This window comes from Cynocephalus volans, chromosome 16, assembly GCF_027409185.1.
Source record: "Cynocephalus volans isolate mCynVol1 chromosome 16, mCynVol1.pri, whole genome shotgun sequence".
NCBI lineage: Eukaryota > Metazoa > Chordata > Mammalia > Dermoptera > Cynocephalidae > Cynocephalus > Cynocephalus volans.
In genome coordinates this window covers 41,098,724-41,126,591 of record NC_084475.1, presented here as the reverse complement: position 1 = coordinate 41,126,591, position 27,868 = coordinate 41,098,724, and the positions used below count along the sequence as shown (strand labels likewise).

General features: G+C 40.1%; 1 protein-coding gene across 1 annotated transcript in view; it reads left to right on the top strand.

Moving 5' to 3' along the window:
- MAMDC2 (MAM domain containing 2) overlaps positions 1-27,868 on the top strand; it is a 149,935-nt gene that overhangs the window by 92,873 nt on the left and 29,194 nt on the right. Inside the window, exons 8-10 of the mRNA XM_063081199.1 lie at positions 1,953-2,096; positions 5,453-5,718; positions 27,748-27,841. Coding sequence (XP_062937269.1) covers positions 1,953-2,096; positions 5,453-5,718; positions 27,748-27,841 — 504 coding nt within the window. The remainder of the gene's footprint in view (positions 1-1,952; positions 2,097-5,452; positions 5,719-27,747; positions 27,842-27,868) is intronic.

The following is a 27,868-nucleotide window of genomic DNA, read 5'->3' as shown; positions in this document are numbered from 1 at the left end:
AGACTCATTCCTGATGAGTAATTTCACTGATCTGCTGTTCTCTTGGTGCGTCGCATTTGGGTGTGCCAGGCCGTTTCCTGAGCTAGACAGCCATCTGTAGGTTTTTGGATTTTCATCTATTTTTTTCATTACCAGGTAGGAGTGGGTGACTCATACTGGAGACCGTAATGGGGTTTCCTGTGGTCTCAAGTCTCCAGAGGAGAATGTCAAAGATCCTTGTTTGTATGATGTCGTATTCATTTTTCACAGATTTTATCTTCAGGGCTTAAAGCTATGCCCTGGTGCTGACACAATCAGGCAGAGCAGGGTGTGGCTAATCCAGCTGTCTCAGAGCATTGAGACGTCTCTTCATTTCCTTTTCTCCTATCTGGCTCATCCAGGTTTGCTCCTGGTGCACTTCCTAGGGCTTATCAATCAGGTTCCAGATATACAGGAACATTCTCTTCTTCTTCTTATTTTTTTTTGTAATGTGTTGTTAGTCACTTACTTTTTTTAATTTAGTGTTTTTGGAATTCTTTATTTCTGTATCATTTCAAACTCAAAATTTACAAGATTGCTGTGAAGAACTCCCATATACTCATACTCTTCACCCACACCCCCCCGACACCTACAAATTGTTAACATTTTGCTGTATTTGCTTTTATCAGCTTTTAAAGAGTAGGTTGCACCATGACCCTTTACCCTTGAATACTTCTGTGTGTATTTTCTAAGACCAAACACATTCTTCAACATAACTATAGGATAATTATGAAGTTCAGGAAATTTAATACTGATACAATATTATCAACTAACCTTCAGCCCATACATACACCAGTCTCTCCAATTGTCCCAATAATGTCCTTTACAGATTCTTGTTTTTCAGGACCAAGATTGAATCTTAGATCCCTTGTAGCATTTGGTTGTCAGGCCTCTTTTGTCCCCTATAATCTGGGTCAGTTCCTCAGCATACTTGAATATTTTCTTGCTTTGAAAATTGACAAATTGAGAGTATAGTGAGTCTTTGTCCCTAAACAGCTCCTGTTTCATCAGCTTAGTGCTCCCAGAAATCAAGTTTCTCTAGAGATTATTTTCCAGTTATTCAAAAGAGTGCCCTCTCTCCCTGGCCCTAGAATATTAGGCATGTGTGTGTCAGCATGCAGACCAGGCCACACTTGGCTACATTGAATGTGTCCCAAACTGCTACAGTTACATCCCCTCGGGACTCACAGAGCAATATGAACAGTGAGGTTTACAAGTCACTTGTTAATAGGACTAAAAGTTATCCTCAAAAGGGCAGAAATCTTTTATGTTTCATTCCCTCCAGGCCATTGGGGCTGAAGTGATATTTATAGACCAGAGTAAATGATACCAGAACTAAGCAAAGCCAAAACAATAGCGGTACCTGTGACTTTTGAACTGCATGATTGATGTGACTTTTTGAACCCCATGATTTATACTGAGTGATGGTTGTCTTCAAGCAGATCAGCTTCCACAACTAATGTCAATTATAAATAGAGGCTGGGCTTCTGACACAAAGATTGATCAACAAGGGAAAATTATTTCAGAAATATATGAGAGAAATTGAGTCCCTTGAAATCCGTTCCTTTTCTCTTTCTTTTAAATTTTGTATGAATAAATTTTGAATTGTGAAAAAGTATGTCAATAAATGCTCAGTCTTTATTTACATCATGAAAGGAAATTTCTTTGAAGTCTGGTACATTATTTTTATAGAGAATGCGAACAGGGCTCTTTTCTCCCCTCCCTTTAGAGAGGAAAAAAATAATTTTTCTATCATATTTAAACATTAGTTTGATGCTCACCTATCAGCATGATATTCAGGTAAAAATATTTTGTTGTGTTTTACTTCTTCAGTCTCCCTTGGCACTGATGTATATGAATCTGTCAACTGGTTGATGTAGTCCTTTGAGATCTTTGGGTTTGACCGTCTTTAATTTTGGTTGTCCTTTGCTCAGTCCTTCCTTTCAGTGCCTTGGACGCAAGCTGTAATTTTGAGGAAGATCTCTGCAACTTTTACCAAGATAAAGAAGGTCCGGGTTGGGCCAGAGTGAAAGTGAAACCAAACATGTATCGAGCTGGAGACCACACTACAGGCTTAGGTAAACCAGGAGTCTATCCAGGTGGGGACATCTCGGGGTAGCACTCATGCTTCATTGGCCATTCTTACTCTGTATCTGCAAAACATTGACGTAAAACTAAAAAAAAAAAAAAAAAAAGTCAGCTGTGAAGAAGCAAAGACAATCTGTGATCTTGTGTCTGACCACTTTTAAAAGTTGGAATTCAAATTGCTATGCTAAGAAAAATATTTGCAAGTTAGCTAAATAGTCAAACCTTTGGAAATTATTTTGTTCTTCACATTAGATGAAATACCTTTAAAAAACTATTGGATTTCATTTGTATGAAATCTCCTGAACAGACAATCCATAGACACAGAAAGCAGGTGAGTGGTTGCCAGGGGCTGGGGCAGGGAAAAGGAGGAGTGACTGTTTAATGGGTATGGGGTCTCCTTTTGGATTGAGGAAAATGTTATCTGGAACTAGATACTGTGATGGCTGCACCATATGGTGAATGTACCAAATGCCACTGAATTGTATGCTTTAAAATGGGTAAAAGGGCAAATTTTAAATTATGTGTATTTTACTGTAATAAAAAATATATTGTGGGTGGGGGGAGCTGTTGTAAGATTTGAGTGGGCCCTTGATGGATGTATTTATAAGAACCTCTTAGAAACCGGAGTTTGAGTGCTCCTTGTATAGGGATTACTTGTTAATTTAATGACATCCTTTGGGGAGCCCACTGCAGTGGAGACTGGTGAGAAGAGCTTGATATCAAGGGGGTTAACATCTCATTCATTTATTCAACAAGTATTTACACCCTAGGCACTGGGGTGACTTTACCATGCAGCTGATGAAGCACATGTTACAGGGCTCCGCACTTGCACAGGCCCTGGAAAGGCCTTGAAAGAGGCCCACACAATTTTGTACTTGTAATTTTGTATTGTTTTCTTAGAGGTTGCCTAACTTGTAAAAATACAGGCCCTACAAACTCTGTTTTGACCTTGGCCAGACTAACTCCTGGAGAATACAATAGAGAACGAATCAGATATGAATTCCATAGTGAACAAATCAGATATGAATCCCACCATCGCTGGCTGACAATCATTTCATGGGCAAGAGAAACATTTGACAAATGTACACACAAATAAACTTGTAATTACCAGTTGTGGTAAGTGCTGTCAGAGAAGAAAAACTTTTCATTTACCCTTTTAGGTTCTGTGGCTGGGCCTGGGAATAAAATTGACCTAAGACAGATTAATAAGACAAAACACACACACATTTTAAACATTATTTAACATTTTTACATGCACATGGAAGCCATCATAGGAGAAATGAAGACCCAAAGAAGCAGATCAGCCTGAGAGCTTATATACCATTTTAAATGACGAGTGACAGAACTGTGAAATAGCAAGACAAAAATTTTTTAAAAAGGGTTTGCTTCTAGGGGTGGTAAACTGTGGGAAAGTGACTAGGAAATATATGGGGCAAACTAATGAAAGATAAGGGTTATTTTAGTAGGTTTGTTCGTACAGGTCCATTTCATTGTCAACTCCGAGTCTCCAGTGATAAGAAAGTTCTTCCCTTTCTGGTATGGGGAAGACACCTGTTCATGGGAAATTTTATGACCTGCTTTTAGATAGAAGGGGGGAGGTTAGAGAGCCCTTCCTGCACCTGCTATTTCTCAAGTGTCTTCAGCTCAAAATGATCAATATGCCAACGCAGCATGTTTTGGGGCAGCATGTTCCCACCCCCTTTGGTGCCGTGAAAGAAATGAAGAGTGGGTCCTGAAAGAGAAGAGGGGAAGAACCCCATTCTGGTTGGGGATTCAGGAAAGGCCTCTCCAGTGGAAGCTGCATTTATCTGGGGGAGTGGGAGTGACCTAGGCAGGGGGAAGAGCATCTGTGAAGTCCTTGAATTGGGAAAGAGCTGATCACAGCAAGGAATGGGAAGGTCAGTGTGGCTGCACCGTGGGGACGGAAGGTGGGGAGAGTGGAGAAGAGTGAAGGTAGAGAGGAGATAGATGTGGGTGTGGCAGTGCAGACTAAGCATTAGGGCTTTTATAAAGGAAATGAGAAGCCATTGGAAGGTTTTAAGCAGAGAAGAGAAGGATTACATTTATGTTTCAAAAAGATTGTTCTGGCTATTGCATGGCTGCCCATATTAGTCTGCTCCAGTTGCCATAACAAAATAGCACAGACTGGGTGGCTTAAACTACAGAAATTTATTTCCTCACAGTTCCGGAGACTGAAAGTCCAAGATCGAGCTGCCATGAGGGTTGGTTTCTGGTGAGGCCTCTTTTCCTGGCTTGCAGAAAGCCGCCTTCTCACTGTGTCTTTATGTGGCTTCTTTGTGTACGAAGAGCAAGCAAGTTCTGGTGTGTCGTCCTCTTCGTATAAGGATGAGTTAAATAATTAGGTAAAACTAAACTGTATAGCAAAGACTGAGGAGTTTAAAAGAAAATTGGCAGGGGGAGGAACAGAAAAGGGAAAGAAAAAAAGCAGGGTGTTATTTTGTTCTGCCCAGGTTTTCTAAAATACATGGATCCATTTTAAGGTGACCATGGGGGTGGTGGAGCAGGTGGCAGGTGGGTTCCTGATCTTATTTTTCTTTATGTTGTTAGAAGAAATAAGGAAAGTACATAGATCATCAGCTCCTTGGAGGAGCCATCTGATTACAAACCTACTGTGCAGGAGCAGGTTTAACATATGACCGAGAGAGTAATAGGCCCTGCCCAGACACACAAAAACCTCTATAAAGACTGCCAGGCCAGCCTGTATGCCCTCCTGCCCCATTGGTCACTACAGATAAGAAGGAGAAATTTGCTCTGGGCCTTCCATTCACTGCCACCCAGTGCTAAGAATATAGCCTAAGTCAGGTTAACCAGGCAGCAGGTAGCCACAAGATGGTTTCATCCTTTTTGTTTCCTGAAAAGTTTAAATCCTAATTGATGACTGGAATCAGGGCATATACAGTAGGAAATCTGTATTGATTTATGAAGTTTACTTAAAATTGAAGGAGATTTTGGGCCAGCCTGTGGCTCACTCGGGAGAGTGTGGTGCTGATAACACCAAGGCCATGGGTTTGGATCCCATATAGGGATGGCCGGTTAGCTCACTGTGTGAGTGTGGTGCTGACAACACCAAGTCAAAGGTTAGGATCACCTTACCGGTCATCTTTTAAAAAAAAAAAAAAAAAAAATGAAGGAGATTTTATTTGCAATAGAGGCAAATAGATAGTTTCTATTGCTTAAACCACAGACATTGCTTTCTATCATTTAAAGCCTATGGAGATAGTTTCTGCTCGCAAATACTACTACTTTAACCAAATTCTTCTACTTGATAATCTAAATTTGATTATTTCGCATTGCCAGTACACTAAATGCTTTGTCTTGTTTTCAGGGTATTACTTGCTGGCCAACACGAAGTTTACATCTCAACCTGGCTACATTGGAAGGCTCTATGGCCCTTCCCTACCAGGAAACTTGCAGTATTGTCTACGTTTTTATTATGCCATCTATGGGTTTTTGAAAATGAGTGACACTCTAGCGGTTTATATCTTTGAAGAGAACCATGTGGTTCAAGAGAAGATCTGGTCTTTGCTGGAGTCCCCAAGGGGTGTTTGGATGCAAGCTGAAATCACCTTTAAGAAGCCTATGCCTACCAAGGTACAGTAGCACATCCTTTGTCCATTTTCCATTGCTGGACTGGGTTAGTGAATCTCTGTTTAGTTACTGTCAGCTGCTGATGTGCTATTTTCCTTCTGTTCAGCCTGACACTCCCACCCCGACACCGTACCCCAGCCACCTACAAGTTAGTCCTTCAGTTCTTTTCCATTTTCTAGGTCTCTGAATCTTGGCCATCTGGGGAGTTTGCTTGTTGTTTATCTCTTAAGATTCCCTGAGAATGATCCAAGGCTGGGAGTATGTGAACAGACCAAGTTCAACAGCTAAACTTTAGTTTGAAGCCATAATTCTCTCTCTTCCACTTTCCCTCCCTCTCTCACACAAACACATGCACACACCAGTGGGAATTCTAGTATTTTAAAAAGTTGAAATCAGTGAACCTGGTTCTACATTGAGGCTTTAAGATCAACACCCTAAGGTTCTAGCAGAACACAGAAGAGGAAGCTCATTAAAAAGTATGGAGTCAACTCTGCCCCAGCTAGAGGGAATTTACATAAGGGGACCATCAGCAGCTGACTTCCATGGCAATGAGAATACAAAAAGAGATCGTTGTTGTGAGGAGAATGCAAAAGAAAGCTGTCATCTCTCAAGCCTAACCGCTCATAAACTTAAGGATATTTTACAGATGGAATAAATTCTGTCAACTACAACCCGGATATGAAACTAGTGTGGGAAAATCCATTTTATTTTAGCCTGTCAATCAGCAAATATCCCTTGAGTACCCTTTCTGGGCAAGAAAGGAGCCCAAAGAAAGATAAGAAAGTTCCCTTTGTTCAAACAGATAACTCACACAGCAGGAGCTCAATAAATATTGTGGAACAAATGGATGAATCAGTTGAGCACATTCATTATCCAAGAAGTACCCAAAGTCCAGGCTCCCCAGGGGAAGCTACGGACCTAGGAGAGCAGCAGAACCTTCTTCACAAACATGTACAGCCTGAACTTCTCTTAGTTAGAACCATCTGGACAGAATCATAGCCGTGTCTGTCCTTAACTTCTTGCTAAAGAAATTGTGTACACCATTCCCATCATAAGGTTTCTTGGTTACTTTTAGTTCATTGGAACACCCACCCAAATATGAATAAATCCTCACAATGATTAATCAAAGATCTCTTAAAATTTTTACGGGGGTCTTTTCCATTGCAATCTCTTTGATTTACTAATTTCTAAGAGGATTGAACCAATCTATAATACCTCTAGCAGAATAGAAGCGTGCAAGTTTTACTACAGTCTCTCAGGCACTGCGTGTCATTATTTCTATGCTAATTAATAGGTAGTATTGCTGTGGGTATCCCCTGCTTAATTCCATCATAGTTTTATCACCTGACTCAACTGAGCTATTTGGCTTGGCTCCCCAGGCAAGAGAGGAAGCAAATTGATGTTTCTGATGCCAAGTTCCTACTTGTAGCCTAGGCGCTTGCTCTTTAAGCTTATTGCCTAGACAATTCCAAATATTTTCTGAATGAGCCTTTCTTTCTACAAATTTCATCTGATACTTGCAGCATTATTGAATTTCCTCTTTGATCTGTTAGTTTTGGAGCTGTCCAAGCCTTTCTGTACCTCTTAGGGATCCCAAAGTCTTAATTTGTTTCTCATTAACAATTATTTAACTCTTACAGGTAGTTATGGTAATACATACACACACACACACAAACACATGAGCAGACATGCACCAGATTCACACAATCAGGGATGCATTAGAAAGTAATGGACTTTTTGTTATACTCCATACCCTGTTTTGCTGATGTTTTCAAGAAAAAAAGGATATAAAGAAGCATTTTGTTCATTCATTTGGCTTTCATTTATTTATTCATTCATCTATTTATTCTTTTATTCAACCAGCGTTTATTAGGCATATACTCAGTGCAAAGGATATAAAGATGAATGAGGCTCAGATCCTACCCTTGAGGAGAAGATAACAGGTGATAGAAGATTAAATACGTAAGAATCAACTATAGCTCAGTGTCTCTGTCCCATGGAAGGGCTGCATAGAAAGACAGAGGAGTAATTCTACCAATTGTTATTACAAAAAATAATGACAGATAGAGACCCAGCTGAGCTGGTGTTTGGAGGGTTAAGATTCAGGCCATACTGGATTCTAACTTCTGCTCATCAGTCCACTACTCTCCCCCCACGTCCTCTCCTCACAAACACTTGGGTTATTTAGGAATCTGCCCGTTCCTCTTGGCATTTTGAAGAGGACAATTCTGCCTTTGTGTGGGGCCATCCCTCACATTACTGAATTTTTAACATCTGCGATTATTGCAACAACCAAAGTTATTTCCACACATTTCCAAATAGCGCCAGAGGTGCCACACCATCCTTGCATGAGAACCACTGTTCTATAAATTGATTATGAAAATTGACATTAAAAACATCCCTACTTGTAATCCATTCTTGCTCCCCTGCAATCTCCTCTGTCTGGCACTAGATTTATGACGATGCACCCCTCCCCTGCAGTAACCCTGTGGCTTCCTATTGCTCCTAGGGAAAAGGCTCTGTGTGCTCTGATATCAGCCACCTCCCCAGCTTTCCCTCTTGCTCTCTCCATTCTAATCACACTGAACAATCAGTTCCTGGAACTCTCTCTGTTCTCTCCTATTCTGGGTCCAATTGAATACGAGCCTGAAATACAGTGTTTCTTATTGCTCTTTCCTCTCTTGTTTTTATCATGGTTAGTCATTTAGAACGACAGCTCTCTGTGTTGCATGTTACAATCACTTGGGGCACTTTACAAAACACTGGGTGTGTTTCAGGCTTGAATCCTCCTACCTGCACTCCCTGTTGTTGAATTCTCCTACCTGCATTCTACCTGCATTCTCCTACCTGCAGTCCACTCTCTGGCTAGACTCTTCTTATTTATATCTGAGCTTAAACCTCACTTGCTCAGAGAATCCTTCTCTGACCCCACTCCCCATCCCTGACCAGCGTGGCTGGGTTAGGGTTCCTTGGCATCCTGTGCTTCTCCTTCATCATCTTGGAGACAGCATAACACTGTGACTGGAGACATAGACACAGGAATCTCTCTAGTTTCAAATTCTAATTCTACCACTTACTAGCTTTGCGATCGTAGTCAGTTTTCTTAATCTTTTTCTTCTTCACTTTTCCATCTGGAACAAAAAACCTAGCAGAGTCTGTGCACCTGTCTTGCTCACAATTGAAAACTGGACTTTTTTGTATGTATATCATAGATATACACTGTTAAAAAAATCAAAAGCAAACAAAAAAAAAAACCTAACAGTACTTGGCACACATTGATACGCAATGATTGTTTGTTGGCCGACTGTGATATTCTGACTTTTGAGTAGGGGTTGTTGACTCTCATTAAAATCATTTGGGCAGCTTTTAAAATGCTGATGCCCACATTTTACCACAAATCAAGGAAAGCAGGCACCAAGATGTTGATTAACGTGCAGGAAGTTTATGAAGGTGTGCTCTTGGGGTCACTGCTGAAGGAAGGGAGAGGGAGGCGGCAGGATTAGGCAAGGGAGCCCCTGGGCTGCAGTGCATTCTCAGTGAAGGCCTCAGCTGACCTGCAGGGAGCTCTGAAGCTGGTGTGGCCTTTCAGAGTTGTCCTGAGTTGAGCAATATTGTCTTTATAGTCCTGTGCTGATCCATCATTAGTTACTGGCTAGGTGATTGTAACATGCAGCATAGAGAACCATTGCTCTAAATGACTAACCATGTTAAAATCAGAAAAGGAAATAGCAATGAGAAAGACATGTGTTGCAGGCTTGTATTCAGGTAAGCCACACTGAAACCAGACGTGGCAGACCTGCAGGGTCTTTGGTGGCTAAAAGTCTAGGCAGGTGCACGTCTGTGTAGTGTCATGCCCAGGTCCCCCACCCTAAAATGCTGAGAGATGTTCCTGCAACCTCACAGCTGGATGACAACAGAGTTGGATGAATGGTCTTCCTGCCTCTAGGTAGCTTTTTCACTGAATGACTCAGAAAGCTAGAGTCAGATCTGTCGTCCTATGTGCACCCGTTAAGCCAGGAAACTCCCTTCAAAGCTTCAGAGATAAGAATTTTCCAGAGAGATGACACCAGAACCCATGTGGTTGTTCCCCACATGTGGTTTCTGTCAACAGAGAGTTCATGGTTCTCCAAATATTCTTGCCATTTGGAAAGGAGTTTTAAGTCACAGAGCATAACTGTTAACAGTATCTATCTGGTAGCTTCTATTGGCTATTCTCTATAGTTTAATAACTCAGTATTTATTTTAATTAATTCCAAACTGATGATAACTTGAGAGATTTTTCTGAGCCTATTGAGCTTAGCACATTTTCTAATAGCTGGAATTTACAATGATTGAGATTCTGAAATGAACTTGCTAGACCTTCTAGAGAGTTCACAGTTAGTTCAACCAGGGTCAGAACAAGGGATAACTGGCTATTTATCAAGTACCTACTTTGTGCCAAGCAGTGTATGCTCTCTCATTTAATATGCTAACAATGACACCATTTAAATCTCCAGGTGAAGAGGCCAGTTAGCTCAGTTGGTTAGAGTGCAGTGTTATAACACCACGGTCCAGGGTTCAGACCCACATATCAGCCAGCTGCAACAACAGATCTCCAGGTGAAAAAACCAAAGTTGAAAGAAATTTAAACAGTTTGATTCTTTCTGTTTTCTTGCTGCTCTCCCCCAAATTCCAGATAAAATCCTTAAGTGATAACTCCAAGATTCATCTCAAATGTGTCTACTTTTGTCTCCACAGCCACCACCCTAGTATAAATCATCATCATTTCTTACCTACTCTACTTCAATATCTTCCTAACTGGTTTTTCTGCTACCACTGTGTTCCCTCTGTACTGTGTGTGCAGCAGCCAGAATCATCTCTTTGAAACAGAAATCAGCTCTTGACACTCCCTACGTGAAACTTTTATCTGGCCTTCAGTCCACACTGTGGCTTATAAGGCCCTTTAAGATCTGGTCCCTGCTTACCTTGCTGACTTCATCTCCCTTCACTCTGTCCATGATCACACAGTCACAAGGGCCTTCTCTCTGTCCCTCGAGTCCCAAAGTCTTTCCTTACTCAAGGCCTTTGAACTTGCAGCCCCCTCTGCATGGGAAGCTGCTGTCCCAGCTATTCCTGTGTCAAGCTGGCTCTCATGCTTCTGTCCAAGGTCAAGTCCTTCCTCCCAGAAAGGAACTTTCCTGATCACCAGTTTATAACCTCTTTGCCCATCCCCAGATTATTTCTCATCATACAGCTTAGTTTATTTTATGCATAGCATTTATCTCAATCTGAAATTATCTCGTTTGTTTATTTACTTGTTCATTGTCTCTCCCCTTATGAAAATAAGAGTATATCTTTATGAGGACAGGGACCTTGTCAGCCTTGTTCACCTCTGTATCCACAGCATCTAGCACTGTGCCTGGTGCAAAGTAAGTCATCAGTAAAATTCTGTCCAATAAATTTTATTTGGTGCATATGTGGTCAATGAATGAATAAAAAAGTGAGTAAGTGGACTTCCTAAGGTTAGTAAGTGGCAGAGCTTGGGTTTGAATCATGGTCTAGCCGTGGTCTAACTCTGAAGCCTGCCCATTGATTGGTGCAGGGTATCTTTGTATGGTCAAAGTCTCTATCCAGTTTTGGGAAAGGCCTGTTCTTGTGCTGCTGGAGAAAGTCCAGCTCCCCAAGCCTGCCTCGGGGTGTAGGCACCTTCTGGGATTTTATTTAATTCTCACAACCCTCCTGTAAGGGAAGTAAGGTATCTCCTTTTAATGCCTGTGGCATCCTAGTTTGCAGAGTTAGACTAGCCCAAGGTCACCCAGGTGTTCCACTAGAAATGAATGCCTGAACTGAGGGCTATCACACACATGTCACTGCTGGGAGGAGAACACTCCTGCCTATATTTGGTGTCCTCACCACCCCACTCCTAAAGCCAATCAAGTGTGATTCTTCAGGGCCCAACTCAAAGAGAGTACCTGCTCTCATGAACGTTATTTTCACCTCTCAGTGAGTTGTCACATGGGACCAGAGCCAAGCAGAGTGAGGTGCAGCCTGGGCAGAGCTGTGAAGAAGTCAAAACTTTCAGCCTCTCCCCTTATTTCCTGTACTCCTAACACCCACGTGCTACCTCATCTGGGCCTTCCCAGATGGCCTTCCACTCTGGGTGTTTTGTACCTTTCTTTTCCCTATTAGTACTTACCCAGTCTGTTTCGAGGACAATTGGATGGTTAGATTAATAACTCCTTGTGATCTTCCCTAGGCAGTTAAATCTTTGACAGAAACTATAATACGGTATATAACTCTAATTAAGAAATAATAGCAATGGTAAGAGTTTCCCTTAGACCATTCTAGCAAAGTAGCCATAGTGACAGATTCCGTGTGATGTTACCACAGCTGCCAACGACAGCAGGGACTTTTATTGAACACTTTCCAACACTTCACTGATGCCTTGGCTCCCTAGGAAGGAAAGCATGACAGCACCACTTAACAGATGAGGAACGCTCAGGCACAAAATTAAGGACATTGTTCAACATCACACAGCTATTAAGTGGCGGAGCTAAGAGGTAGATCCAGGTCTTATTTGACTCCAGAATCCATGCTTTTTATACTATGCCTGAATGCCTCCTGGCCCTCTCCTGGCAAACATCAAAGTATGGGATCAGGTAAGAAGGGGAGCCTGGCCCTAACCCTCAGGATCTCTAAAAAAATTTAAGGCTTTATTATTAACTCTCAGTTGTTCTATTTTAGAAATAACTTTGGCTCCTAGGAGGGGTCAGAACTCAAGATGGTTCAACACAAAGGGAAGCTGTGGGTTAGAGGGAAAATATAGCATGCTTAAGACTGTGGCTGTGGGTTCTCTGCCACTAAGGCTTTATAATTTGGGCTAGTTATATAACCTTCTTGAGCCTCACTTTTCTTTCATGTGTAAAGTGGGTACTTTAGTAGTACCTACTTTGTAAGATTATGGTGAAGATCAAATGAGATGCATTAGGTAAATAAAGCCTTTAGCATAGTACCTGGCATGTAGTTAGCATTTATTAAATTTAGCTGAAGAGAGAGACTAAAGAACGTTTTTCCGAGGGCCTGATCCTCGTAAGGTTTCATAGGCAACACCTCTTTAGTACATAGATAATTCCTCACTCTGATTTTTGCTATGAAGTATACTTTAAACTAAAAATCAGGTCAGAGTGTATCTTTATTTTAACAGTACTAGACTTTCCTAAAGACATGGCTGCTTTTACACAATTTTGAACAGCCTACAGTTATCTTTTTAATGTTTAAGAAACATTTTGAAAAGGCATGAATCATGAAATGGTTTTTCTGGATGTTTTTCCCCCTAGCACTTTACAAAATAGAGAGCAGGTAATCAAGACTTACCTTGAGATAATCGTACACTAGAGAGGATAATGAGGAAGAGAGAACAATTCACTCCGAAATGCTTTTCCTAAAAGCTAAATGTTCGGAGAGACTAGAGAGTGATTGCCAGAAATTCCTAACAGCCAGCGGAGCATAAACATTAGCCTTTTTATGCATTCAAATCCTTAGTTTAACAATATGCTTGCTCACCACAGCTCATGTATTAGATCCTGTAATAACTTCTGGCCTGAAGCTAGTTTTCCCTTTAACAAAAATCTTTCAGCGGTCTGTTAATTAGAAGCACTGGGTGGAACTCAGTATTGTGATCATCAAATACTTATTTGGGGAAAAATGTTAAGTGGTCTGTAAATGAGAGAATGACCAGGTATTCCGTTTCCTCTGAGTCTGGCTTAATGATGAGCTCAGCAGTCACTCAGATCTTCATGGTAAACCTTTCTAAGTCTACATCTTTACTCTGTTATAGGACTAAAAAGCAAATGAACTTCAAATGCCATTTATGCATTTGGAAGGAAATGCACTGGGCCAGTCTGAAAAACATATACTGTCTCTTCACTAGGTGAAAACCTATGTCAGCACTGGTCAGGGGATGGCCTGTGAAGCGCAAGTCCCTTGAGTAGTTGTATTGGAAAAGGGTTCCATGGTCAAATGGATTTGGGGAATTCTGCGTCCGGATCTCCACTCTTCCACACACACAAAGATTCACCACACACAGTGCCATATTAGAAACCCCAGATAAAGTCTACCTCAAAGAATTCTGTATAACCTTATTAAAGGTGGCAATTCCCTCAAAGCATCTGACCTTACAATGCTTGTCTTGTGAAGCGCCTATTAGCATCACAGGACCCTCATAGCACTACCACGTTATACAGCAATTGTCTACTTACCTGCCTATTGACTTCAATCAGATGGTAAGCTTCTGGAGAATAGAGGTCCATGTCTTATCTTCTTTTTCATTTCTAATGTCCACACAATTTCTGGAACCGAGTGGGTACTTAACAAGTAGTTAAGGAGGAGAACTGAACTGTCAACACGTATGTGTGTTAATGGCAAAAAAGAACAACAAAATTCCATCAAAGGATAAGGGAAGGTTAAATGTTTCTGCCTTTGGATCAGATAAACTGTAATCCCTCACAGCACAGCACCTGAGCAATTTATCCTGCAAGTAATTTCAGTGTGAATATTTAAAGCAGGAGTATCCTGCTGGAGTAGATATAAGGACACACATGGACACGAATACGCCAAGTCACGTTTGGGGCTTTTTATGATGCTATTCACTAAAACCAAGAGCTGTAACTCTTCCCTTTGAAACAACTTCCTATCCTTGTATCATGCCATTTCCCTATTGTCAAAAACCTGTATGAGGTTTTCCAACCTCCCAGTTCTCCCGATCCCTTGCCTGGCCCCTGACAGCTTCTCCAGCGGTTGCCTCCACACCATCCCCTCCCTACCCCAGGCCCTCCTGGCTTCTACACTTTGGTCCTCCTAATCCCTGGGAATGCTCTGCAGCTGCTTTCCTCTTTACCCCAGACTTCTCTGCACAGCCAGGAAAAGTAAGACTAATCTCCACTGTCTCCTCTGTGCTGCAGGGAAAGCTTTTATTCATCTCTCCTCTCGTTGACTGTCTTTTTCATTCCCTGTTCCAGATGTTCATATCCACTTTCACTCATGTTTTCACCCTGACCCTCCCTGCCTCGTTCTTCGGATGTGGCATCATGGGCTCATCTCCCAGAAGGGTGAAGGCATCCCACACAAGCCCCTTCACTTCTGTTCCTCTGAATCTTCACCTGCCTCTCTTCATCTCCTGATCAACCTGACAAAGGAAGTATTATTCCTGCTCTTAGCCAAACCCAACCCACCCATCTACACATCTGATCTCATCCTCCTGCCTCCTCTGGGATCTTATTTTATAAATGATTCCCTCTCTTGTAAATCTTCAATCTCCATTATTCCTTTGCATACTGCCAACATGTGTTCATCTCCTGCACTCAACACAAGTGAGCAACAAACCGTCCTTTTATCTCAGTACCCATTTAAGCGGTCACCCTATCCCATTCTTCTAACTTCACATTTCTTGAAAGATGCATCTTCAATTACTGTCTATGGTCCAGTTCAGTTTCTTTCTCTTTCTTTCTTTCATTTTTTTTTTGGCAGCTGGCCAGTCCAGGGATCTGAACCCTTGACTTTGGCATTGTTACACTGCGCTATAAACCAATATAGTTTCTCACGCCTCAGATCCTCACTTTCTTTTTTTTTTTTTTTTTTATCAAAAGATGACCGGTAAGGGGGTCCCAAGTCTTGACTTGGTGTTGTCAGCACCACGCTCAGCCAGCAAGCTAACCGGCCATCCCTATATGGGATCCGAACCCGGGGCCCTGGCGTTCTCAACACCACACTCTCCCAAGTGAGCCACGGGCCGGCCCAGATCCTCACTTTCTACCTTCCTCCTTCCTCCTCCAATACTCCGTCAAAGGGTTTATCAACAGCAAAGCATTTCTCATTGATCTTGCTGCAAGAATCATTACACCTACGAATATCCCACACTTCTCTCAAAGTCTATCTCAAGTGCCCCTTCCCCTTTGAATCTTTTGTAAGTCATTGACTTGTGTTTTACTTGTTGGAATGAAATTCGTGTAGTAAAAGAGCCCTAGGTCAGGATATGAAGAACTGTCTTAAGTCTTGACTCTGGCATTAACTATATAAGTCAGAATGTCACATCACCTCTTTATGAAATAAGGACATGTTTTAAGGTGACCTCTAAGTCTCTTCTACCTCCTGTTATATTTTTAGGCATCTTAATGGCAGGAACTATGACTTAATATTGTGCAGCACCGTTCTTGAGGATAGTTTTCTGTATTTATTTCTTCTCACAACAATCTTTTCCTTTTAGAAAAAAGAAAAGTTGAAATTTAAGTCTGTGATTCAGATTTCCACTTTAAAAATGTTCCTTTTCACTGTTCCCTTAAATGATGAAAATGTGACTAAATGTGAAAACCTAGGGTTCTGAAATCTTTAAAGGCAACACTTAGAAACTTGATCAAACAGAAGAGCAAGTCTAGAAAGTTTCTGAAGAGATTTGTAAATTGGTGGCTATTTAATAATGAGACTTCCTGCTATAAAGGGATTAAGGAACCAGAAAACCGACGTGTAGACAAGGTACATAAGAGGAGATGAATTTCCTATCACATTTCATGATGTCTGGGAACATTTCACGAGGACTGCTCCAGGATATTAATGTCCTAGCATTATTGAAGCAGGGCAGCTGAGTGCAAAGTAGAAATTGCAAGATCATTAGTTACTGACAAGATAATCAACATATTATAGACCAGATTTGGATGGTTCTGTATACAGAACAAGGAAAATTATACTGTCAGTATAAGTGGAATAAGTTTTAATGTCAAATTGAATAGAGGGCCTAAGTATGGAAAAGGAGCCTACTCTTGAGTTTTTCAAGCTGAACTCAGCATCAGTTGTCAGTGCAGGAATTCTACATTCTGTAAGTATGAGGAAGGCAGGGTTGAGCTACTCTCATTTTTCTTCTGTTTCATTTTCTTTCAGGTACTTGTTGAGGGCTTCTGTGTTTCATGTCAACCTATGGGAAAATTATTGGGAAGACTGATTAGCACAACTGGTAGCTGTTAACACATAGCTTTCATGAACATAGTGTTTATGTCAGTGCATACTTTCATGACTTTCCTGAGTAACTGATTTCGTGGAATATTGCTGGATTGGCCCATTCTTCCTCCCAGCACCAAGGAGATATCTGAAAATACAGAATAGGCATTCTTTCCCTGTAGTTTTACCAATAAGCTTAACTAAACAAACATTTATTCCAAAGTTTGTTTATGAAACTGAAAACACTACCTTCCCTTCACACTTCCAAATTTCTATCTTGTGAATGTTTCGCAGTCTTACAATGGCTGCATTTTTAGGAATCTTTTCCCAAGTTCTGGATGATGCAGCATGATTTTTTTTTTTTTTTTTTTTGATGCTCACATTGAGATTCTCTGGGTATACTCTGGTTTTTTGAGCTCACAAACCAGGTAAGTATTTGCTGGCTTCTGTAGCTACAAGCTCAGTTCGTGCAAATGGAAATTGACAATTCACACATTATTAAAGACTCTAATTTCACCAGAGAAAAGATATCTTACTTCCTTTTACATAGATGTCCCCATCTTTTTCTCCCTCTCTTGTGTGTCCTTCTCTGGATATTTTCTGCTCTATCTTTTCAGTATCCATGTATCAGTCCATTTCTGTTGCTTATAACAAAATACCTGGAACTGAGCAATGGATAAGAAAATGAAATTTATTGCTTACAGTTTTGGAGGCTGGGAAGTCCAAAGTCAAGAGAACACATCTGGTGGTGGCAACAGTGACCCAGTTGTCTCACATGGCAGAAATGGTAGAGCAGAGAGAGAGGGAGAGAGCTTCTCATTTGCTTTCCTTTTTAAAGCCCTCAGAACCATGCCCCTGACCACCATTATTAATTCATTCACTACAGCATGGTCCTACAATGTAATAATCACTTCTTCAAGACCCCACCTTTCAATTACCATAATAGGATTTACACCTTCAACAGATATAGTGGGGATTTAAGATTCAATGAGGTTGAGCAGGCATGTAGTCTTCAGCATTCCATCCCTGACCCCCCAAAACTCATGTACTTTTCACATATAAATACATTCCATTTTGTCCTCGAAGTCTTAACTTGTTTCATCTCAAAAGGATAAAGTTCTGTGTCCCATCTGTGAAGTCAAAACAAGTTATCTACTTCCAAGATACAATGTTGGGACAAACATAGAGTACATATTCCCACTCAAACAGGGAGAAATAGGCCAAAAGAAAGGGATAACAGGCATGAAAAAAGTCTGAAACCTAGCAGGGTAGCCATTAAATCTGAAAGCTGGCAAATCATGTACCTTGACTCCATGTGTGGCATTCTCTGCACACTGGTGTGGGGGTTGGGTCCCCAAATCCTCTGGCAGCTCTGCTTCTATGGCTTTCCTGGTCTGAAGCCACACTTCAGCTCTCCCATGCTAGTGTTCCACTCTGGTAGCTCCACAGGTCTGGGGTCCCCTTGGTGGTACCACTCTCATGCCTCTACTAGGCATGGTGCTGATGGGGTTTCTCTGCAACTCTGATCCCATGTTTCCACTTGGCATTGCTCTAGTGATGGCTCTATACTTTGAATTTGCCCCTTTGACAGATCTCTTCCTGGGCCCCCAGGCTTTTCCATACATCTGTTGAAATTGGAGTAGAAGATCCTAAGCCTCCATAGCTCTGGCACTCTGTGGGCCTAGAGACCTAATACTACATGGATGCTGTCAAGACTTCCAGCTTATATTTTCCAAAGCAGTGTGTTCAGCCACACTTGGGGCCAATTTAGCCACAGCTGTAGCAATCAAAGCAGCTGGGGTGCTGGTGTGGGAAGCAGCATCTCCAGGTGGCCCTGGGCAGTGAGCCCGCGGAGGGAGCCTCGGCCCTGTTCTCCAAGACCATTCTGTCTCCCTAGGCCTCTGGGACTGTAACGGAAGATGCAGCCTCCAAGATCTCTGAAATGCCTTCAAGGTCTTTTTTTTTTTTTTTTTTTTTTTCCCTTCTTTTGGTAATCCTTTTCTTCTGTACTCATCTCCTTAGCAAATGGTCACTAGGATGTACCCTTGCATTTTCCTCCTGAAAATGTTCTCTGCTTCTCTACCACATGGCCAGGCTTCACATTTTCTAAATCTTTACACTCTTCTTCCCTTTTAAATTCTGGCTCTATGTCATGCCTTTGCCTTCATAACTCAGGATAGGCTGTTGCAGGTAGCCATGCAACTTCCTTAATGCTTTGCTGCTTAGAATTTTTTTCCTCTAAATACCCTAGATCAGCACCTTGAAGTTCCATATTCCATAAAACTTTGGGGCATGAACAGAATGCAGGCAAGTTCCTTGCCAGTTCATAGCAATGGTGATCTTTGCCCCAGTTTCCAATAAGTCCCTTCTCATTTACATCTGAGATCTTCTCATAATGGCCTTTACTGTCCACATTTCTATCAGCATTCTAGTCGTCACCACTTAATCAGTATGTAAGATGTTCCAAACTTTCCCTAGTTTTCTAGTCTTCTAAACTCCCACCAGCATCTAGGCTTTTTCTAGCCTGCTCCTTCAGATTTTTCCAGCCTCTGCTCAACACCCAGTTCCAAAGCCCCTTCCACATTTTCAAGTATTTGTTATAAGCAACATTTCATTTCTCTGGTACCAATTTTCTGTATTAGTCCATTTCTGTTGCTTATAACAAAATATGCAGAACTGGGTAATTTGTAAGAGAATGAAATTTATTTCTTACAGTTTAGGAGGCTGTGAAATCCAAGGTCCAGGGAACACATCTGGTAAGGGCTTCTTCTAGGTGGGAACTCTCTACAGTGATCCAGGGTATCATATGGCAAAAAATGGCAGAGCAAAGAGAGAGAGAATAAGCTCCTCAAAGGCTTTATTTTTTAAAGCCCTCATAACCATGCCCCTGACCACCATTATTAATCCATTCACTATGGCATGGTCCTACAATCCAATCACCTCTTCAAGGCCCCACCTTTCAATTACCATAACGGGATTTCCCACAACGGGATTTCCCACCCTCAAAAGTTACAGTGGGAATTTAAGCTTCAGTGAGGTTGGGGGTAGGGCATCCAGACTATAGCAACCCATATCTAGTAGTAGTCTCTCCCCAGCTCATCCGCAATATACTTTCCTGTGGTGTCTCCCACACACCACTATGTTCTGTTTATTATCAGGTTACGTGTATACAACACTCAAGGACAAGCTATTATTTGTGGCCCTCCTATTTCATCTCAGTCTTCAAACCAAGACATTTGGTTCTCCCTTCGTTTTGTTCTCCAAATAAGGACTGCCTAATAAACAAATCTGAAAGGCAAATGTCGAGCCAGAAAAGAAAGTTTACAACTTACATGATGGTCTCAATACATTTAATATAAATGTATAAGTTTACTCTAATAAATTAATAAGCTAAAGGTAAACTGAGCAATAGGAAAGTGGGTAGGATATATACAGGCCAATCAAAAAAAGAATTACAACTGGAAAATAAATGCACACATATACTAAACCTTATTTTTAATCAAAGAAATTTGAGAAATAATAAAATATATTTGTCTATCAAATGAATAAAAATATTTTGAAAATGTAATACCCTGGTGTGTGATATTTGCATTAATAGCTGTATTTATATATTCCATTTTTCCACAAACTTTTTGAAGTACTCTCGTATCAATATATGTACATAAAATATATATATTTATATTAAAAATAATATGTATATTAAAAATAAATCTTTCATGTTAGACCCCAAAATATATTAACATATATATACACACGTTTTATACACATATAGACACATATAAAATATATATAAAGTTAAAATTTTATTTTTAGTTGATAATTGAATATATATTCAAAAATACATCTATATATATATACATATATTCGCATATGAGTTATATAAATATATATAAAAATACATGTGTATATGTGTGTTGTGTCCTCATTATTAGGGTGTGGAATCAGATTCGAAAACACTAAAAATCATACCATCTTACCTTTGTCTAATGTTCATTTTTTCAGAGGCTTTTCATGGTTATTTTCCATGTGCATATTCAACATTAATTGTGTGGGATTAGTCATCTGTGTCCCAGGATGAAAAGAAAAGGAACTTTGGAGTCAGACAGACTTTGCTCCCAAAACCAAGGGAAGGATGTGAAAACGGGTGCAAATGAAAATGAGCTTGTAGGTGTGGACGTGGGGAGTCTTGGGACTCTTTCCTAAGAGCCTAAATTTCCAGTGTGGAGGAGGAGGTAATGTCATCAGCTGAGGACAGAAGGACCCCGCTGGGGGAGGGAAGAGCTGCTGTGGGGAAGAGGAGAGGTGGTGACGAACCGGTGCAGCACTAGCCGGTGCAGCACTAGCCGGTGCTGAAATTCAGCCCAACCTACTGGTGCCAGGTTACCAAAAACTATAAACAGATGTGAGGCAAAATGACAGGAGGCTGGTTGTCAACACAGGTCAAAGATATGTTTGGTCCAGTGCTATTAATTGGGGGCTTTCAAGATCACGCCTTTCAGAATCATGTTTTAAAATGCCTAAAGCAAAACGGAGTAAATGAGCAGGATGGGATAATGAAATATGCTCTACCAGGGACCGGGAAAGGGTATTTCCCTCCCGGGTCTGCAGCTGGCTGTTGCGTGAGCTTGTCCTCAGGCAGGGCAGAACAGGGACACGCCCCAGGAAGCTGCTCGTAAATACTCAGACTGGATCGGCCAGCGCCTGCACACTAAGCGGAACAGGAGGGGCAGAGGACGGCCATTAGGGGCTTGCAGGCGGGACGGACAAGGACAAGGTGGGGGCGGGGTGTGCCTGCGTTTCTCCCCGGCAGAGAAGTCAGCGCACTCCTTTGGAGGTACCTTCGCTTGGTAATAAAGGCCTATTATGTTCCATTTCTCTGTCCTTCTCTTCCTTTCCTTCATCGGTCCCATGAAAGATTCTTCTTTTATCCATGATAAAAGATAAACCAAGAGCCTTGGATCTGCCGCGCGGTAACAATATCACAGGCTACCTGGGCCTTTTTCTCATTCTAAATGATGGCTGATTCTGAGGTCTCCTCTGGAATCTCCTCTCCTCTTACAGTGGCAAAAAGATACAAAAATAGTGCAGATTTCTGAAATACATGAGTTGAGAGATTTGGATGTTTACCACCCAAATAGCAATGGAAAAATTCCGCTGTAAGGCTGTATTCCATCACAGGGTGCCCTCTACCCCAAACCTGAAGGCTCCCACGCGCAGGAGGACTGTCACACTGGGAAAGCTGGAAGCTAGTCAATCTTTGTTGCTTGTCAAAGCCAAAAGTTGAATTAAATCAGATGGATCTCTTAAAAAAGAAAAAAACAGGACAAATGGGTCTTTTAAGAAAAAAAGTGTCGGTCAGCTAAAGACATTTAAAAACACATGGACATTCTCCCTTTTGTGGGATATGCAGACCAAATATAGTATCTGCAAGAGGCATGCTAATACTATTTAGTCACTATTTCCTAAAACATGGCCAGGTTCTAAAAATGCTAAAATCTCACACTCACTTTTCTAGATAAAGCTCTTCTCAGCCTGTCTTTGGAGATTTGTGAAAATTCCATTCTTTTGCCAAGTATCTTAGTATGGGAGTTTTTGTTTTGTTTTGCTTTATGTTTTTGTATTTTAAAAGTTCTATTACAACTTATTGTCAAACAGTTAAATGAGTGCAATTACATTATATAGTATATACTGCAATTGTGTCAGTAGCATCTTAATGAAGGGCTCTGGAATTTCACTGACTGGATTATAGTAATTTTGTGAATAATTATTTCACCAACTCTGTAGTCTCTGTATCCAAATTTATCTGTGCAAATGATTTCAAAGGATTTTAACTTCATCAGAAGAAGAGTTAAACTTAACCCAGAAACCACCTGGTAAATTATTGAGGTCCACCACTTATAACAAGAATTTAATTAGGTTCAATTTGTGAACATGGGTAATTTATGGTTTTGTTGGCCTGAGACTGAAATGTTTCTGAGGATAGAAGCCCGTTTTTGGAAACTGTCATTCACATGCTAATTACAGGCCTAAATAGGGCTATTCAATTGGTAAAGTAGATGGTGGATTAACCCGACAGCCTGGCCCACTATGTCTATCAAGCAGGCCATGGAAACTACTTTAAAAGGCAGTGAAAAGCCAGTTAATTCAGTCAGTGTTGAGCTCTTAAATACAAACAATCTTTTTTTAACTGCACAACAAAGATTTTATTATATTTCATGACTCCTACAAAGCTTGATTTCTTCCTTCCCCTGGTAAAATCCTATTCATTGGGTTGGGTAAACTATGACACTTCATAAAGTGAAAATCAGTAACCCTAATTCTTTTAAAACCCAACCTGATTTGGTTTGAGCAAATAAATTCCCGACATACCTGTTTCTCTACTTTTTCTTTCCTGAGAACTTTAACCAGGAACTCTTCTGGACTTTTACAAGCCTATGGGCAGTCTGCCCGCTTTGATCAACAGCTTTGTGGCGGGATTTCTACACAGACCCTCCCCTCCTCCCCTACATCCCCCAAGAAAATTTGAGAAGATACTGCAAGGAAAATTTGCTCAGTTGCCTTTTGGGTTCTGCCACCTGTCGTTATTGTTTCTAGAGAGTAGATGATTACTTTTTGAAAGAGAGAAAAATGAAAACAAATAGGAGATTCTATTGCCCTTCAACAATTGCAGTTTTCTGAAACAGGGAAGTGAACAGTAAAGCCCTGATAATCTAGGGGATGATTATTCAATTTGGGTATTAGTCCATCTCCCTTGCATTTCTGCTCCTTTACTTTTTGTTTCCAGGGCTTGAGCATATTTCATAGCTTGCTAGAACCATCACCTGGAAATGTGCAGAGGAAAACTAGCTCAATCTAGTTCATTTTTAAAACTTAAATAACTGTCATGTTCTGAGTGGGGAGGATAAATAAGCTGAAATTGACAGTGAATCCAAAAATGAGGCAGCAGATCTGAAATTGCCTAGCACAAGGACTGCACATAACAAGAAGTAAGTGCGGTTTTATGATCCACACAACAGTTTTCTACTGCTCTTGACCAATGGTTCTCAGCCAGAGATTTTATCTCCCCAAGGGACATATGACAACATTTGGAGATATTTTTGATTGTCACAATTTGGGAAAGATACTGGCATCTAGAGGGTAGAGGCCAGGGATACTGCTAAAAATCCTATAATGCACTTGCACAGGGCAGTCCCCTACGACAAAGAATTATCTGGCACAAAATATCAAAAGTGCTGAGGTTAAAACACCTGTTGCAGGTAAAAGAACATGTACAATGTCTATTTTTAGTATGATAATGAGCAAGTTAAGTAATATTGTTGATCCTTACTTGACTATATTTAAAATTATTTGTTTGCAAATATGTTTATATAGCTCTCCATTCACTGCCTATTTGTGTTTACAAAATTAGTCTAGGTAGGTCAACAATGAATATTCTCCATCAAAACAAAAATTTTGAAATAGTACCAGTCCCTATGATTTGTACAAATTTAATTTGCCCCTAGCTTATAAGAAGTTTGCATAAAATTAGTAGCACCTGTCTTAGGGATATCATTTTACTTGATCCTTTCTTCTCTCCCCTCTTAAATAGATACTAACATGCATTTAAGCTAAGATTTTTTTCCCCCAGTCTTTACAGATGTTCCATTTGCTTTGAAATACTGCCTAAAATGAAATAAGCACTGGTTTTAAAAAGATCTGTAAACAAACATGAGATTAATCCCCTCAAAAATTTAGACAATGGGTGATTTCCTTCTTGTCACATCTTAACTGGACCCAGAGGGAGACATGTTAAGAACAGGCCAAGATGTTTGGCTTCTGCTTTGTCCTTTCTCAACCAGGCCCAGTCATCAGCTTGCCCAGTCACCAGCTACCCTAAAAAACCTCTTCACATCAAGTTGCCTGAAAAATGTAAAATGGCGGCCCCCAAATAGAAACTGACATTATTAGCATTATTAATATCCATATGGAAAAACCAAACAAGCTGATCTTGTCATGTTTCTTTTGTGTGTTGGAATGCTGGTGGACAACTGCTAAACAAATGTAAGGCTTCAGACCTTAGTTTGAATCTGGTCACAGCTGACTGACTTTGTGGATCTTTTATCACACAGAACATCATATGGTCTGGCTACTGTTTTAAGTGTGGGAAAAGCTCTAAGATAGGAACAACCTAGTGACCTGCTGTTGCCCCAAATATCTTTAACATTTCCTTCAACCCCCTGTGGCAGTTCACAAATTGGACTGCCCAGAAGGAGCCAGGGAGGTCTGTCCAATAGAACTTTCTGCAGTGAGGAAATGTTACACATCTTTTGAGTCTGATTCAGTTAGACACTAGCTATATGGCAGTTGAGCACTTTGACATGTGGCTAATGTGACTGAATAAATGCCTTTTAAATTTTACATTATTTTAATTTAAATAGACACACGTGCTTAGTGGCTTCCATAATAGAGAATGCCAGTCTAAGAGACACTAACTCATTTTTCCACATCTTAATTATAGATATCCCTTCTTCATTTTTTAAATATAAATGTAATAAAATTATAGAATGTTTAAAAAATAGGAGGAAATTCTGTTTAATACCCATAATTTCATAAGCCTAACATTATTGTTATAAATTTGGTAAAATTTCCAGGCTTTTCCTACATATTTTTAGATGAGTTAGATATGATTTGGTCTCATTTAACCAGCTTTTTTCACTTAACATTATGGGAGGAATATATTTCTGTACTACTGAGTAATATTCACAAGCTATCAGATCTAATGATGGCTTGTTCTTAGATCATTGTATTACAGTTTATTTCCTCTGTTTTTGAAATTTTGGGTTGTTTCATCTGTTTGTTTGCTTGCTTGCTTGCCTGCTTGGTTTTATGGTCATTATAAAATAATGCTATAGTAAACATATAAAAATGTGTTAATATTTCTCTTATTTAGAATACACTACCATGACAATGTTTCAGTTTTACACAGATAATGATTTACGTGGTGAATCATCTCACTACCACATACTTATTTTGAAAAAGTGCTTTTTTACTATTGATGGATCTTGGATGTGACCGGCACTGTTGTGCACACAGTAAGCACAAAATAGCTGCTGGCCTTGTCTTCCACTCCAGCACCAAACCCCTCCCTCCTTCCCTTTACGAGAAGCCTCATGACTTCTGCAAAACAGAAACCCTTTTGTTTCTGGAAGGGCGCAGTTCTCCACCCTGGTCACATAGCTTCAGCATTAGCACAATGCCCCTCCTTGATGGTATCAGCCAGCCCTTGGTGCACTATATAAGCTCTACCACCCCAACACCTGGTGCTGTCCATTTTGAGGGCAGCCCCAGACTGCCTGCCACTTTGAGCACAGCCTGGCAGATTTTCTTTTCCTTTAATAAAGCTTGATTGGTATCCGGCATCTCAGCTCACTTTCTTTCAACTATGTGTGTGGAAAATAGACTTTAAAGTTGCCAAAAGGAAAGAAAGCCAAGACTTTTCTCTCTGCAGCACAATTAATTCAGTAAATTATGAGACAGATGAATATTCCTTCCCACATAACAGTGAAAATTGCTAATAAAATGTAGCTGCATTCAGGGATGATGACATAGACCTTTGCTTTGAGAATGGGGAATAAGTCCCAGGCATAAACCCTGCAAGTAAAATATTTTACAAATTCAGATAGTCACCAGAATCTATAAAGATGAGAAAATTAACAGAGGTAAAAAAATAAAATAAAATAAAAAAATTAAAAACCCACCCTGTTTTGTTCTGTTCTTTGTAAATATACATATTTATACATTGTTACATCTCCAAACTATCCTTTTTATAACTCAAAGCAATATGAGTATAGTGCAAGTAAATCTTCACACATCTTACAATTAGTAATTATTGTGAAGATCTTGGCTTAAGACATTTTATATTTTGCATAATGGTAAGCTGTCACATATTTAAATTTTTCTTTTTAAATAAATTCTATATTCTAGTAAATCTGATCATCAAAGAGCAAAGGGATTCTATTGATAACACAAATGAATGTAAGACATTCTAATATTCTGAATATTAGAACCTAAAAATATAAAATGTTCTCTTTATTCACAAGTTGGGTTTTAACTTCTATTATATCATCCTTTGTCTTTGAGTTGAGATTTGTAATTGAGAGCTTGAACATGGACTGTATGAGCTTGTGCTAATTACACATTAGGCTACCCATGAGAAATAGCTTTGTAAACAGCAAGTACATTGAAAATCTAATATAAGTGTTTTTAAAAGTATTCTTTGCTCATCCTATATGTAAAAAAAATAGCTTTTAAACTTGGCCTAATGGGAAGAAATCCAAGACTTTTCTCTCTCTCTGACACAATGAATTTAATAATTTATGGTACAGATTTTTTTTTCCTTCACAACAATGAAAATGTTTCGACTGATAAAATAACTGTGTTTAGGGCCTTTATTAGTGATATCAACAAAAGACATAGATCTTTGTCTTTGGAAATGGAATATACGTCTCCAGATGGCAAATCGCTGGGACTTTGTTCACAACATGAATGAGGCACGTTGCCAGAAAGTCATTTCCTAAAAATCAATAGTGTTTGTACTGGAAATACTTCAAAAAATGTTTCAAAACCCTTTAACTCTGTATGTACTTTGTGGATCATCTGGGGAAAATATTTAAAACCTGATGGACTTTTCTCTGTCACCCAGCTAACCTCTTGCTTCCCTCATTGTTATCGTCAATTCTTTAAAGAATGCCACTAATTTCAGCATTACTATACACAATACATCATTACGAAATTGACTGTGGTCAAAAACATAATATAAGTAATTCCAGGGTTATATATAAATAGTACCCATTCTTTAAGCCACTGTGTTCTGTTATCCTTATCGGACAATGAAATGGTGTTTGTAGTTTGCTTCTGTATACCTGCTGTGCCAGGTCAATCCCAGATTGTATGAGGGGTCTTTAAAAAGTCCATGGAAAGATAAGCATTACTTTTAATTCCATTTTTCTATAAACTTTTAAAGTACTCTCATTAGAGTTTCCAATGTTCTGTTAACAGAATTCATAGCTTTATTTTTATGAATTGCAGGTGGTTTTCATGAGCCTATGCAAAAGTTTTTGGGACTGTGGGCTTGTAGCCCTGGATGACATTACAATACAATTGGGTAGCTGCTCATCTCCAGGTAAGAGGGCAGTTATTTCAGCTCTCT